Source organism: Diadema antillarum, unplaced genomic scaffold (genome assembly GCF_040938485.1).
Source record: "Diadema antillarum isolate AM-2024a unplaced genomic scaffold, OU_Dant_1.0 seq00001926_RagTag, whole genome shotgun sequence".
Lineage (NCBI taxonomy): Eukaryota > Metazoa > Echinodermata > Echinoidea > Diadematoida > Diadematidae > Diadema > Diadema antillarum.
In genome coordinates, this window is record NW_027272589.1 from 169,308 (window position 1) to 185,864 (window position 16,557).

The following is a 16,557-nucleotide window of genomic DNA, read 5'->3' on the forward strand; positions in this document are numbered from 1 at the left end:
CGCCTATTTATGCCACCTGAACACTCCTTTTCCCCTTCAGCGAAGTGCGTCTGTTTGAATAATATTTTAGGGGTATTTTTACGTCAAATACACAGGTGTATTATGTACGCTTTAAATCCGTCACAATTGAAGTAGTACAAGAAATATTGCCTGGAGCGTGAAAATAGTACACCTTTTATGACATTTGTAGTCTCCTAATTTAACCCAGTGTAGTACTTACGAGCCCAGCAATATAATATTATGTATATGTGTGTGTATATATACTATATATACATATATATATACATATGTATATATATATTATGAATTAATATTATGAATTAAGAATCAAGTACATTCTTGTTAAGATGAGAGATTTGTGATGAAAGCTGCTTAATAGCAAAAAATCGATAGGAAAATGCGGAATATCTTTATCCCTTATTACTTTGATCATGTTAATAACGTCGGCCTCATGCCAATAGGGCACTAATAGTGTACAAAGTCTATGGTGTTAAGGCCCTTTTGGCATAAGGCCGACGATAATAATATGTCTTGTTATATAACAAGTGACATAGCACTGGAAAAGGTTTCGATTTTATTTATCTCATAATGGACTACTCTCAGACGTATAGAAATTGAGCTTAGCCCATCTCTTCACAGATATTGTCTTACAGTTACTATTAAGATGGGATTTTCGCTCAATAAATAATATTTGCTCATCTGCACTGCAGCAATTGCTCCTTTTTCACAATACAATGAGCCATGTTCTCTGAAAAATCTGTTTCATGTTTCAAGCCACGGTACGCGAATCAATTTTTTGTTATCATGAGTGGCGATTTTACTCTACATTTTGTTTTGGTAAAGATTGCAGAATAAAGATGGCAAAGGAACATAAGCCCCGGAAGAAAGACATCAAATCACACGGTCCCGAAACTCTCAAGGGTCTATGTGTGGCAGACTAGATTATGTTGTCAACCTTTTTCTTTTTTTTTCCGCTGGAATTGGAACTTTTTGTTGAAACTGATGTTGCTGCCAACCCTTCCGGAATACCTCAGAGGTTTTTGCGCCGCTTTCTTCAAAGTTAGGGTCGACATGTAAGAGACGACAAGTTTTCTTCGTCAATTGTCAATGCATTCAAACCCGTGAACACTATTGGGAAAGATCAATGGAAGATAGGTAAAGTGACTGGGTGGATTAAGTCCCTTTATCTGGACATGACTTTTGATAATCAAATTGCACGGTTGATCGCAGTCCAAAGTGTGCACTCCATGATAATGGTAATGCATCTACTGGTTCCCACTCGGGCATGAAAACGTGATAGAAGAGGGATTTGCATTTGCTTCCCATAGAATTCGCGAATCAGACTAACTTTATATTGAGGTCTATATTCAACCAGTCCATATAGGCTGACGGATTCTCTATGATTTAAGAAGAAATAGAATAGCGCTTAGAGAGAGATATTGAATAAATTGTTGACAGCGAATAAAACACGCAAGCACACACACACAGACACACAAACACACTCACGTATATATATATATATATATATATATATATATATATATATATATCATATTCATATATATATATATATATATTATATACATATACATATATTATATACACACATTTATATTATCATATCATCTATGTGTGTATGTATGTATACTCTCTCCCTTATATATCATATCTACACATATGAAAGTGTGTGTGTGTAGATGCGTGTGTGTGTTTGAGAAAGTGAGCAATCAAGCAATGAATGGTAGAATAGTATGATATCTTATGCATCGTATTCATTTGATTAAATCATTCTGTATCATATTACTTTGCATGAGGACTATGGTGGGGATAATATCATAACATGACGTTAATAATAAACAAATATCAAGCAAATACTAGAAAAATATATAGTGGAAGTTTCGTACAATTTGGACATAGATAGCAATTTTGCGTCAACTAAAACCTTTACGATGTTTCCCCGTTATCGCGTTATCAACCACACCCAAAACAATACGAATGGTATATTTGACCCTTGACATACACGTGCTTTCAAAGGACATCAAACTCGCATCTAATTATTTTTGAATTGTGATTGCCAGCTATGACGACTTTTTGTTTAATTGCTCTTCACCAGCTATATGACTCGCTCGCAAAATAGACGGAAAACAGCCGCTTTATTCTGCTGCCCAATGCTGCATATAGGAAACTCTCTTATATTTTCAATGTTGTTGAGATCTATAGCACCTGTACTCGTGTAGACTGAATTTCACATCACAATGATAATTTCCCGATGATCATATAATTCGTGGTCCCAGTGGAGTCGTTGTTGTTATGGATACACCACCGAGGACACTCGGTACCCTTATACGATAGCTAACCTACGGATCGCCGTGTGATTAAAAAAAAAAACCCAACAACATACTTTTGCAACTACTCAATTCCTTCCCTTTTGATCCTATAATACACGCTATTTTCTTCTGTTATTATAACGCTGCTCACTAGGAAATTTTGTCGCGGAATATTGGTTAGAAGGTCTTGGCGAAGCTGCATAGCTAAGTAGGTTAATTCCACTTTCATTTACTCAATTTCACTGCTGCCATGACAGCGAATATTAAAGCAAGATGGAATTCTAAAGGCACTTAGTCTTTATTCAAGGTAGCGAAGGGAATATCCAAAGGTTATGATGTCCACAGAGCTTAGTCCTTATTCAAGATGGCGAAGGGAATATCCGAAGCTTATGATACAGTGTATTTCCCTTTATCTAAAAGCAGCAACAACAACAACAACAACAAAAAGCAATTCCTCGTGAATTTTACCGTATTTTTCAATTATTTATCATTTTTCGGTGAAAACGCCACTGTGAAAACGCTAATACCACGCCAATGTCGCTTTATTTCCATCCAACAATGAAAGATAATGCAAAACAATGTACCAGTACACTACAATACATTATAATAAATAATATTGCAAATGAACAGAGTGATTTTTGTTTAAAACTGATGTATTTGTTGAGAGGGTAGTATAAAAACAGTATAGATAATACCTTTTATTAGGAACTTTAGATATGATAACGGTACATCGTTCTAGATAAAGACTATAGCGTACCGCGTGACAGCTGTGGACATCATAACCCTTTGGATATTCCCTTCGCTGCCTTGAATAAAGACTAAGTGCACTGCGTTTACAACAGAACACCTATGAACATACAGAAGACAGTGCTCTTCTTTGTATAGCGGTTAGTTTCGATTCAGAAGTACAGGGATATAAAAACGAGACCAAATTGGTGAAAAATTCATTTATTATGACTAAGCTACTCATTTGGAAATGCTATCATAGCCTGATAAGCATATCTATGCCCGACAAACAAAATGACACCAAAAAGGTTTTGCCACCTCAGGCGGTACTAATAACTCATTTTTCGGGTCTTGGCCCATGGACTATATTCGCGACATTCGAATGTACCCCGGTGGGGGCAGCGAATGAATCGCTCCACCGATAAATCCCAATGGCAAATTGCCTTTGAGAAACACCTACTAAATCCGGCAACATAGAGAATAATGGTTGTCTTAAGGGTGGGATTTCACGGAGCACGCGAACGATTTGCGAAGGACGCGAATGACAAAATCCAACATTCGGAAAAGTTTTTCTCCGAATGTTTTCCGACAATGAAGCCGAAAACTATTCTTGCGCAATTTGTGCGACGTTTCCACGACGTATGTGCGAATGTCGTGTGTATCATTGCTAAAGTACAGCATGTTACGTACACGAAGAACACGCGACGGAAATGCGAACAACAAAGAATTTTAAACAATCATGGGAGAAAATGTACCCAAGGAGAGGTGGAAGCTGTCTTGAGTTGAATTTTTTTCTTTCCTCTGTTTCTCCTTTCTTTTTCTCTCATTTCTCTATCGTGTGCTTGCCTCCATTTTTTTCCCTAGGACATATCTCCACTAGTAAAGCATTGGATCTTCTTCTTTTTTTGCAGTTCCTCCAACACATAATCTCTATAGTTCAAATGAAATTTTACATACTTTAGATCAATTTTAAGTGTATTCTGCGATTTTTTTTTTGTATTTATTATCAAACATTTATTTCTCTTTGCTAGTCTTTAATTTCTTTTGTTACTATAGTTGTTAATAATTCTTTGATGTTTAGATGTATGTTACGATTTTTATTTGTAGAAAACGTATAGGTCATACATCCCCCAAACGTGCGCTAAACGTTCGCGAGAATGTCTCAAAAGGTACGCGAACAGCTTGCGATTACGTCGTAAAATGATCGGAAAAACTTCGCAGATTTCGCGTAACATACGCGAGACATTCTCCAAAGTTTCGGAGCCTGTTTGGGGTTTCACGAACATTTTGCGGACATCGTGCGTGTCTTGCGAAGGTCTTGCGCATATGACGAGGCTTTAAAGACACTTTCGAGAACAATTCACGAGCAAATCACGACCAAGTGTGCGGAAAAGGTTCGCAAAATATTTCAAACTTTTTTGAAATCATCGCCGAAGTAAAAACGACATTCGCGAACAATTGACGACGCTTCCGAACCCTCACGTTCGTTTGGCGATCTTTTGCAGACTAAAATACGAATGCTGGATTTTGCTATTCGCGTCCTTCGCAAATCGTTCGCGTGCTCCGTGAAATCCCACCCTAAGGGAAATCTCTGCCTGATTTTCATGATGGGGAGCCCCAAGTGTTTCCATGTTTCACTCCACTCCTTCAATTAGCAGGTTATTGTTGCCGCCGTGGCACCTGCCGCCGTGGCACCTGCATTTTATCATCGTAATGATGCCAAAGTAATAATGACTAGAAGTAGAAGAAGGGGATGGAGGGGGAGAGAGAAAATGACCATAATAACGGAATATCTACCACTGACGTACCTAAAGGCTTTCCTAAGCTAAATTCCCCAAAATGGCTGTGTGGTGATGGTCTCCTTCTTCCTTGTTGAATCAAATGTCAAATATCATACTGCCTTTTATAATTTATGCAACAGCATTTTTTTATGATGATTATGCAGTACTATCACACCGGATTATACTTTTTTCTTTCTTCTTTGTATTTGTTCAATCATTCAAGCCGAAACATAGTGTGGTACACTGCAGAAAATGTGCCGCTATCACCCCTATATAGGAGATGATGTCTTCATTGTAAGACATCGCTTGTACGTATATTAAGGCATTACAACGTTTAATTCATATCCAAGTTAAGTTTTCAAGGGTGGTAATAAAATAAGTGTTTCCCCTATACTATTTCCTACAAACCTGTGAGTACTTCTTCGTTGTCTGTCTTCTGCGTTTCTCCACCGTCAGCCTTATTGTTTGTTGGTATTTTCTCAGATACAACAAATAATAACATTCAGTCAAATTGAAATGTTGCGTTTCCGTTTTTATTTGTACAATCTGGTCGTGATCCATTAGTAAGTTATTATTTCTCTGTTAGACGTTACTTTTTCGCACTCGAAAATATACAAGCGAGACACTGCCGTAGTGTGTGCGAGAAATATGAAAGTGTGCCTAACAACTTACATTTCTGCTTCAACTCAAAAGAAAGTTCTTTAAAAAAAATGAAGAAACATAATACTGAAGATGCCCAAAGAATACGAAATTGCCAAGAACAATAATAAAACAAAAAATCACCGATGCGCATCCTTTGTTTTTTAGGTCACATACTTTTTTAAAGTCATAAGTGATATCAGATTCTCTTGCTACACACATCATTTAAATCAGCATGATTTTTTTTTAATCTTTCTGTTTTTCCTTTCCTCAATTCAACACTACCCTATTCCTCAAGCAGAATTCCTGTTCACTTCTTTTCATAATCATATTTCCGCATGGTTTCTCTAATCATTACCTGGAATAGATAGTTGTTGTCGTTTTTTCATCACACTGGGATTGCTCTGAATCCTTAACTGAATTGAACGTTACTGCAAAAACACCGATCTCACATCTGTTAATGGACGTCGAACTAATCCAGATAGGCATTTCAAGATGTCGTATCATCGACTGGTGACCATGGTAACAGAATCCTGCAGAAAAATAACCCCTCCATCAGGGCTCCATCACAACTAACTCTCAAGCTGAAAATCCGTGTGTAATGAAACTCACCCGCAATCATGAAGGTTTGTTCAGATAAAGGACAAGAAAGGTCAACGACTCTTCAGAATTGAATAACATTTTCGACATTTGCATACTAATAGATTTGAAAAACATGACGAGCCTACATTTCTTGTATCAGTTGATATCTTAGCTTCAGTAAGAGAACCTTTTGCAATAATGACCGAAGCATTACAGAGTTTGGCCCTAAATGTAATCAACCAGAAGCATACAGTATGCTATACAAATGCACAGTGCAGCACTTGCCTTTCAGAACAATCATTAAATCTCACCACTGCCTTACTTGATCACACGTGCTCAATTCAATCCAATTCCGATTTTATTTCATTTTTTTTCGAAAAGAACATACATTTCACTTTCTTTGGTAGGAAAGAATAAGGTTTCATAAACAAAACAATGCAGAGTGATAAGTGTATAAAATAATTGTGAAACCTTAACGTAATTAATACATTGACATGAAAACTGAAGTGATGGAAATGAAGTAAACAATATACAAAGTGCGAGAAAATGAAAGGACCCACTTACAAGACAAAGCTTGTTCGTTTCCTTGTTGTTATTTCCATCTGGCAGGATGACTAGATAGTCCATACTCATCTTCAGCAGGTGGTCTTCCATGGCAGCGTGGGGTCCAACTGGATGTGAGGCGGGACCACACATTCATATATCGACGCACACTATGAACTTTCGTAGTACACTGTACCACCAAATATATCAATCCTTGCAACACATCAATCTTTGATTGTTGAATCTATACATTATAATTAATTCCACAGAATTAATAGTAAGTAGGAATACTCAGGTAAACGAAATCTTGTACGCCATTGCGGTCCTCTATTCTTCGAGTATTTCACCGATCAACTGCTAAACAAAAGTAAATGAATTGATTTATGTTGTTATATCGTTTACGTTTGCCATGTGATGTGCCAAATATGTTCGCGGAATGAAGCGTGATCAAGTTTAACATCACTGCTATCAAAGTAAGACGAGCTGGAAAATTGATAGACAATCATAGTGTCGAAATCATGAGTTGGTAGTGGCTTCATCTTTATTTTATTTTTAATTTCCTGGCCATAGGTTTGTGTGTGAAATCTGTGCACATTTGGCTCACTGGTAAAGAAAGGAGCCCGTCCGATTGCACTGTCACTGTCGGCATCAATCGATTTGGATTTCGGTATTTCTGTTGGAAATAAGTCCCATAGATGCTTAAAGGTCCAGTTTACCTTTGGGAGCAGTGATTTAAAAAATGGTCAAAATATCACATTTGATGCATATGTGTAGGTCTGTTGTATCACAAAACATCGTGCCATATAGAATTTTCGAAATTCAACCTAAAACATAAGGAGATATCAGTGTTCTTCTCAATAAACCGTAACTGTAGACGGTTTAGTCTGGAAACATTTTTATTACAACTTTGTTCACATTTTGTGTATTTAACAACGCTTAACATCAATCATATGGATTCAAATTTTTACAGTGGTTGATTCTATCCCTAACTCACATTTTGGAACTATTTTAAAGCACTAATGCTGGGTTTTTGTTTCATCTGCAAAATGGTAAATTATGCCTTTAACGTGGCAAGTTTGATACAGAATAAAATACTCAGCTAGCAGATTATCATATACGCAACATACAAGCAATGTCAGCAGTTAGTTAGTTAGTTAGTTAGTGTCACGTGAGTGACTTTTTTTTTTTCTCTCTCTCTCTGCTACTCTGACACCAAAATAATGGAAATTCAAACTGTTCGTATACAGTTATGTTCGAGTTTAATCTTTCAAATCTTTGCAGCTTTCTCGTTCATAACAATACATTGAGCATAAAATATAATATGAAACAAATCACAAATACATAACTTAGGTTGTCTTGGATGACCTGAACTGGTGATCCCCTTAGCTTGGCTCAGTCGTCATCGATGTCCGATACCCTCGTCGTCGACCTCGGCACAGTCGCTTGGCTTGTCTCTTGGAAGCACCCCTTGACTTGGCCACTCAGCTAGACGCTACCCTATCGGCGGTCCTTTCAGCTCCTCGGCCTTCACTAGTCCCTGCTACCACGCAGACTCATGCCTTGATCTGCGAGGCCCGAGCTCAAACGACGGCGAGCAGGCAAATGGAGATTGAGCTCCGTTCCAAAGTTCGGATCATAACTGTCCGAGTTCAGTTTTATCGGCAGCTGGAGCTCGCATCTCACCGACGTAGAAAACCCCCTGAAGAACGACTGCTGCCTAAGCGGAGATCTATGCTGGATGTCTGATCAAAGTATTTCTCCCCGATCCTCTACATTACTGAGCTTTTTATTAGCTTCCCTAACCATAAAGATTAACACTAAAGTCCCTTACACTCCCATACACTTGCTTTTTCATGCCTTTTCTACACAAAAGGGATCATCCAATCATCATGCTTAAATATAGCCCTATTGAAACTCTACACAATATGTCTAGCCATCGTCTAGACTGCTGTTACATAACATCTTTACTCATGAACTTGTGAACAATAAACTACAACCAACACCCTAGTGACACTGACATAGCTGAGTCTCGACTGAGCTAGAGAACATTCCTAGCCACCACCTGGATGGGAGCTATTACATAACACCTCTATTCACTCAATTTCTATAGTCTGAGTTAATACATAATATTGCAAACCGGGGATGCTGTTGCCATGCTATTTCTTTAACTTTTACTTTGTCTCATTTCATGTGACTGCCCTGTCTGAATTTGACTGATCTAGACACGCTGTTGCTATGCCAGTTTATTCTTTTACTTTTACTTTGTCTCATTTAATGTGAATTTCCAGACAGTCACTTTCTTGCAATTTGACCTAGTGGCTTTCTAGGACAGCTTTAAAGCTCTAAATCTTTTGCAAACTCAACCAAATTCGATTTCACTTCACCGGCAAAATCAAAGATAAATTTCTCTCCTGACAATATCCCCCACCTTAAGATATAATTAGGATATCAAAATTATATCCTACAAGAAATTTATGAAACATGCTATTCAATCAACCAACATACTATTCACAGTGTATGTCAATATGCATGTGTTCAAAAGAGAGACTGATAGACACCAATATCAACAGCACATATACATCATACATTACACTATCCTTTTTCTTCTGCCATCTTTGTTCTGAAACGAAACAACTTCATAATCATCTCCCAAGCCTTTTAACAGCCAACTTTTGCTTTGTTGTAAGGTTTGTGCAACACGGAAGTATAGGGAGATGATAGCAAAGATGCAGACAAACATATTAGGATATCTGAGCAGGAATATGTGATGGTAGAGATATTATTGCTAAAAGATATCATTATAGGCAATGAAGATTTTATGTATACATGTTCGATGGTTCTATTTTAGTTATAGAAGACTTAAAGCTTATGCATTTGAAGATGATGTATCAAGTAAGCTATAAGGCCTTATTAGGAATACTCTGCGATGCCCGACCAGTTGCAAATGACAAACAGCTGAAATTCACTCAACAAGTATTCCACATACCAAACCGCTAGTACCTTGTCAAAAGCGTACTGGAATGCAGGCAATGTGAAATGACACGAGTTCACTCAACAAACATTCCACATACCAAGCATGCCCTGTCAATAGGCATACTAAAGCTGTATCTCCCAATGAGCATACAATTGATTTGGGACTGTACAAACCCAATACAATCTACCAAACATGCCTATACCCGGCAACACCAAGGGCGTAACCTTGCAATAAAATAACACTCCGCACAGATTCATTCATGCATGTAAACCCCGAATCTATCACACTGCCTCTAACCGGCAACACCAAGGGCGTAACCTTGAAAAAGGAGTAACACTCCACATAGACTCATGCACACAAACCCGAATCTATCAAACATGCATATAACATGCAACACCAAGGGCGTAACCTTGAAAACGGAGCAACACTCCACACAGATTCAATACCCGAATCTATATCACACATGTGCCTCTAGTAGGCATCACCAAGGGCATAACCTTGGGGAGAAAAACTTCAATCAAACTGTCACGTAAGGCGACATACTCGTATGATTCACACTGGGGTAATGTTTCCGATCAAACATACGAAACGGTTATCATATCGACAATAATAACATGCAATATATGACGGTAATGCGTACGATCGAGCAATGAAACTTCAATCATGAATCAAACACAAACATCGCATTTAAGCCTAAAGTATGTTAAAAGAGTATCTGAATAACTTTTTCCAATCAGGTAGCAGAGTCTCGGTGGGACCTCCAAATTGTCACGTGAGTGACTTTTTTTTTTTTCTCTCTCTCTCTGCTACTCTGACACCAAAATAATGGAAATTCAAACTGTTCGTATACAGTTATGTTCGAGTTTAATCTTTCAAATCTTTGCAGCTTTCTCGTTCATAACAATACATTGAGCATAAAATATAATATGAAACAAATCACAAATACATAACTTAGGTTGTCTTGGATGACCTGAACTGGTGATCCCCTTAGCTTGGCTCAGTCGTCATCGATGTCCGATACCCTCGTCGTCGACCTCGGCACAGTCGCTTGGCTTGTCTCTTGGAAGCACCCCTTGACTTGGCCACTCAGCTAGACGCTACCCTATCGGCGGTCCTTTCAGCTCCTCGGCCTTCACTAGTCCCTGCTACCACGCAGACTCATGCCTTGATCTGCGAGGCCCGAGCTCAAACGACGGCGAGCAGGCAAATGGAGATTGAGCTCCGTTCCAAAGTTCGGATCATAACTGTCCGAGTTCAGTTTTATCGGCAGCTGGAGCTCGCATCTCACCGACGTAGAAAACCCCCTGAAGAACGACTGCTGCCTAAGCGGAGATCTATGCTGGATGTCTGATCAAAGTATTTCTCCCCGATCCTCTACATTACTGAGCTTTTTATTAGCTTCCCTAACCATAAAGATTAACACTAAAGTCCCTTACACTCCCATACACTTGCTTTTTCATGCCTTTTCTACACAAAAGGGATCATCCAATCATCATGCTTAAATATAGCCCTATTGAAACTCTACACAATATGTCTAGCCATCGTCTAGACTGCTGTTACATAACATCTTTACTCATGAACTTGTGAACAATAAACTACAACCAACACCCTAGTGACACTGACATAGCTGAGTCTCGACTGAGCTAGAGAACATTCCTAGCCACCACCTGGATGGGAGCTATTACATAACACCTCTATTCACTCAATTTCTATAGTCTGAGTTAATACATAATATTGCAAACCGGGGATGCTGTTGCCATGCTATTTCTTTAACTTTTACTTTGTCTCATTTCATGTGACTGCCCTGTCTGAATTTGACTGATCTAGACACGCTGTTGCTATGCCAGTTTATTCTTTTACTTTTACTTTGTCTCATTTAATGTGAATTTCCAGACAGTCACTTTCTTGCAATTTGACCTAGTGGCTTTCTAGGACAGCTTTAAAGCTCTAAATCTTTTGCAAACTCAACCAAATTCGATTTCACTTCACCGGCAAAATCCAAGATAAATTTCTCTCCTGACAGTTAGTTAATGTTAGTTTTCTTTAGCCATGGGGATCCTCATTATTTTGTCGCACTGTTCTTGAGGTGTGAATTTTCTTCAATTTGTCTCCCTCTAACAAATGAAATTTGTAAGATCGCAAACTGCTGATCCATAATTCAACAAACATGTCGGACATTTTATTTGTTAGAGGGAGACAAATTGAAGAAAGTGCACATTTCAACCTTCACCCCTCTGATCAATATTCTCTTGCTAGCACTGTTCTTCTTGCATGTTACATCTTACATATCCCGTATTCAAGGAGACCTATGGGGCGCCGCAGAACACTTAATCACAGTCAGTTTTCTCCATCCTTCCCTCTGCCTCACTTTGTGCCTCTCTCAATCTTAGGCCTGTCCAGTCTCGTATGTTGTCTTCTCATCTCTTCTTTGGTCTTCCTGTGGCTCTCTTTCCTCTCACTGTTCTTCTATAGGAAACAGAATAGTCGTCTTTGCATCGTGATCGAAGGCTAGCCGAAGTATAAAACCTTGGTGTTTTCCGATGTAATCCTTATGGGGTAAAATCAAAACTCGGGGTCTCCCATAGGATCATTCAGAGCCTTTTGTATACAACACAGTGCTTTAAAACATACCACAATGCCCTCAAATAATTCACAGTCCTGTCCCAAACAACAAAATAACCTTACACTCACAGGAGCACCTAGAGATCATGGGTGATACTACAGTATTCTGAAAATCTACCTAAGTTTATTCTTAAGTTTCATCCTACGTCAGAAAGTTAGGAAATGGCCAGGAAAGACAGATTTGGTATTCTGAATTTTTCCTAAGAACTTCTTAATGCAAATTAGGTCATCCTCATCCCCGCCCACTGTTCTTTCTTAAGCCAATATGTCGCATCATAAGGACACGAGCAATGACGATCGTATATTATTATGACGGGGGTTAAACAAGCTTGTTGTGCATGATCACGCTGTGTGCGCGGCATGTCGGATTTTTCATGCGTATTTCGCGGAGCGCCTGCCACGATGTTTTGCATCTTGCTATATCTTAACAAGGTTGGGGGTTTCCTAACAATCATCCTGAAATGCTTTCATATTGTGCATTTTAGAATGCGAACTTCTTCCTAGTCAAAAAATTTGCTCATCTTCCTAGGATTCATATTCATTTGCATATTTTCCAAAGTCTCTTCCCAGGTTAGGAAAACGTTACGAAGAAACTTAGGAAGACGCTGTGGAAGATTTTCAGAATACCACTTAGGAAGAAACCCTGACTAAGCAAGACAAATCTTCCTCGGAAGGATTTGAGAATACCACCCCAAGACAACTATGTCAATAACAGCCCAGTGCTCTCATACAAACCACATGCAGTCTTCTCACGTGCAGAGTAATAGTGTTTGCACACACAGCACATTTATCCGTCACAATGCACATTGCTCCCACAGACATTCAATGCTTAAGATAAAAGAACATAATATTAAGAATGCACTGACTGTGGTGTATTTTACGCTAGCAACATAAAGATGTACACAGACTTTGTGTCAGTAGCTCAAAAACCGCCGGCGCAAATTCTGTAAGTACTGGGCACAGAGGCGCCGAAAGCGCTCGTTCACGAGGCTGTAGACAAATGGGTTCGCAGCGTGATTGACTAGAAACAGATACTCAAAGATACGGACGACAGCAATGACTGCAGGATGGTGTCCGTTTACCGCTTGATACAACGACGTTGGCAAGGCCTTGATCACCACGTTGGGTAGCCAAGAGACAATGAAGACCATAGTGGAAAGAATTAACATCTTGGTCGTTTTATTTGCCATGGCAAGTACGATCGGAGCGGCGTTGTTGTGGAGTTGATTGTAGGGCTGACGAGAGTCGACCGCTGGCGCTATCTCCTGAGGAGCATTCGGCTTTGGTTTGTCTGCTTCAGTTGTCGTGCCGGACGGCGGCGCCAGCTGCGTGGGAGACAGGCGGAGCGCTATGGAGGGAGCTGCGGCGTCTGCTTGTTCGGACGTCTGGACCTCGGCAGTTTGGGATATGTCGTCTGCAGGCTGTGATAGGGACCGCTGTAAACTCCGTCGAGACACTTGGAAAGAGACCGTGGCCACGGTCGACGCACGTTGGTTGTTACTGGGCCTGGCCTCGAGGGAAGAACGCACTGGAGCAGGAGCGACACGAACGTGAAATCGCGCTTGCCGGCGAACCATGACGCACATGTGCACGTACAGAACAATGATCATCGCCGCAGCCAGGATGAATGCCAACGTGATCAGGGCCCCCACGACTTCTAGGAGCCATGGTTTGGCCGTCAGGGTACAGACAGACACCTCAAGTTCGAGCCTGCGGATACCAAACGCCGTACTCGCCGGGACACAAAAGAGGGCTCCGACAAAGCATGCCACACAAACCACGCAAGCCCGCTGCGGCGACATAATGGCTTTAAGCGGATGACAGACAGCAAAGTATCGATCAAAAGCGATTGCGACGGTTAGAAACATCGTCGAAAACGTACCGAAGAACACTATTGAGATGTACAGCTTGCACATGACTACGGAATAGTATACCTTCTCGAAGAGCCAGTAGTGAATCCCAAACGGGGCCAGGCAGCAGGCGACGAGGTCCGCCATGGCCAGGGCGATTATGAACACGTGGACGCTCTTCTTGACGCTTCGGTTGGCGGTAATCAGAATGATGAGGAGGTTTCCGGGAATGCCCACGATAAGGATCAATAGGTAGAGAGCTACAAGAAACACAGCGTGAATCTCCATAGCGACGTTGTAAGAAGATGTCAGGGTTTTGGAATTGCCCTGGGCAAACAGAGAAAAAAAGTCCTAAGCGACTATAGTGATTGCATTTGACTAGGCTGGCAAGAATTCACGTACAGTATAAGACTGTGGTTGAAGTGTCAGACAGCCAATAAGCGGAAACAAACTCATTATATTAACAAGCAATGTGAATCATGGAGGTTTCACGGAGATGGACAATGCACAATCATGTCCAACTTAAACTTGGTGTCTGTCCTCGGCTCTACAAGATGAGAAATAATGGGTGACTAATGTTGTCCAAAGGGTTTTACAGTGTTCGTCTTTAATATCAGGAAAGGCGATATGTTTTTTTTTCTCTTTTTTGTGTTCGGAAAACAAATAAAAAAGCAAATGAACAAACAAATCCAGACCATATCGTGAATTAAATAGCGAGAACGACTCTTTTTATCTGGATGATCGCTGTTAATTTCCTTTTTTTAAACCTTCGGGCATTTAATCTCAATCGTATATGTCAATTCCAGGATACTTTTAGACACCCAAATGCACGTACACAAACAAAATATCAATTCTTGATTGTATAAGTTCACCTTTCTGTAGTAGGTGGTAAAGTGCATGGATACATAATCATGTTTACCCTCAAAGCTTCTCCGCGGTTGTGTTTTACACATGTAATGCTAATTATTAAAACCAGAGACACATCCTGTAGAGGGAAAATGTCTTTATTCAGTTTGTTAACAAATAGCCAGTTGGCAAGGATGTAAAGCATTGACTGTAAACGTTCAAATCCGTTACAAGTATACGTAACATTAGCTGATGTAACAAGAACAGTGGAAAATTCAGGAATGGCATAATCGGATAATGAATTCGATTCCTTCTTTGTTTCTTCTTCTGCTAAAATTCGGCACTGTAAGCCTCGTACGTGGTCGCTCAAAACACCCACAATGTTGAACGACTGCCCCAACATGCTACTTCTGATAGGAAAATAATACAATGAAACTTACCAGGCCACCAAATGCTCAGCTTCAGTTCTTTGCCGGCTTCATTTCTCCTTTCTGGTCAAACAATGATATCGTTTGGATTTAGTAGCGCATTGAAATCAAAGCGCCCAGTAACGAATGTGGCAGCCTGACGTTTAGCAAGTATACTGCGTTGAATAATTAAACACACCGGGGTTTTGTTTCGAGACCTGTTGCCGAGTGTTGTTGTTGCTGTACTCAAAAGTTACCATGACAACATTCTGTCTTAATATTTCCTTGCAACTCTGGGGTTTCGTTTTATAGCCTTCCAATGTCTGGCGAGCTGACAGCCGGTTGTAGGCAGAGATGAGTGGATTAGAGCTCTTGGAAATGCACTCTTCCTCAGCGTGGAGTAGTGCATGTACTAACAAAAGGACGATAGAGATATTAATGAGACACTCGTTACGACATTTGGCACAGCGGCAGGTGACCGTTCTTTATGCAACCAATTTTGATCATCTCCTAGCAAGACTATAGAGTAGACATCAGTTAGTAGAACCTAACGGCGGCGTCTCTTGGATCCACCTGAACACAGACAAGAAATTGGTCGGTCTCGGAATTCCTTGAGTTTAGTATTATTTAAGCCCCCCCCCCCCCCCCCCCCCCACTCAGGTGATCATCCGTACCGCATGCGCGTTCCCAATTTTTCGGGAAAGGGGTATATTTTCGGGGAAAAATCGTCGAAGATCCTTGAATTAGGGGGTCTTTCATCATTTTTCCCGAAGTGTTTTTAATAAGGGGTAGTTTACTTATCTCCCCCCCCCCAAAAAAAATCTGAAATATCTAGATCAAGAAAAAAAGAAAAGAAAAAAAAATCTGAAACAGGGGTGCATGATTTCCTGTAAAGCATGTCAGGCTCCAGCTGGCCTGTGATCGTTCCCTTCCAAAAACATGTGATGGGGGGGGGGGGGGGGGGAGGCAATTCTGCTGGTCTCCCTTCCAAAATCCTAAAATGGGGGAGGGGGGGGGGTAATTTTGATGGCTCGACTTCCAAAAGCCTGTGATAGGGGGTAAAAATCCTCACCCCTTTCCCTCTGAATAGGGGGTATTTTTAAGAATCTGGAACGAGCAAATGTGGTTGACCGCCTGAGTTTGGGGGGGATTCAAGCAACCGCCGTGACGCGGTAATAAATCTTTGGAAATCTGGATAAAAATCAGGATAAAATCGGCATTGCTATATGAAAGAGCAGTGCTCTCACTGATGGAGCCAAC

The 16,557-nt window shown here is 40.2% G+C and overlaps 2 protein-coding genes across 2 annotated transcripts in view; both read right to left on the reverse strand.

Annotated features, from left to right (window-relative positions):
* LOC139713215 (uncharacterized peptidase C1-like protein F26E4.3) overlaps positions 1-6,709 on the reverse strand; it is a 33,860-nt gene extending 27,151 nt beyond the window's left edge. Inside the window, exon 1 of the mRNA XM_071624962.1 lies at positions 6,620-6,709. Within this exon, the coding sequence (XP_071481063.1) occupies positions 6,620-6,709 (90 nt within the window). The remainder of the gene's footprint in view (positions 1-6,619) is intronic.
* A 6,399-nt stretch (positions 6,710-13,108) lies between these two features.
* On the reverse strand, positions 13,109-14,332 carry LOC139713216 (uncharacterized). Its single transcript, XM_071624963.1, has one exon. The coding sequence runs from the start codon at positions 14,330-14,332 to the stop codon at positions 13,109-13,111; it is 1,224 nt and encodes a 407-aa protein (XP_071481064.1).
* Between the last annotated feature and the right edge of the window lie 2,225 nt (positions 14,333-16,557).

What these genes read in the sequence shown, in the direction of transcription:
- LOC139713216 (XM_071624963.1), bottom strand. Translation starts at nt 14,332, where the DNA reads ATGGAGATTCACGCTGTGTTTCTTGTAGCTCTCTACCTATTGATCCTT.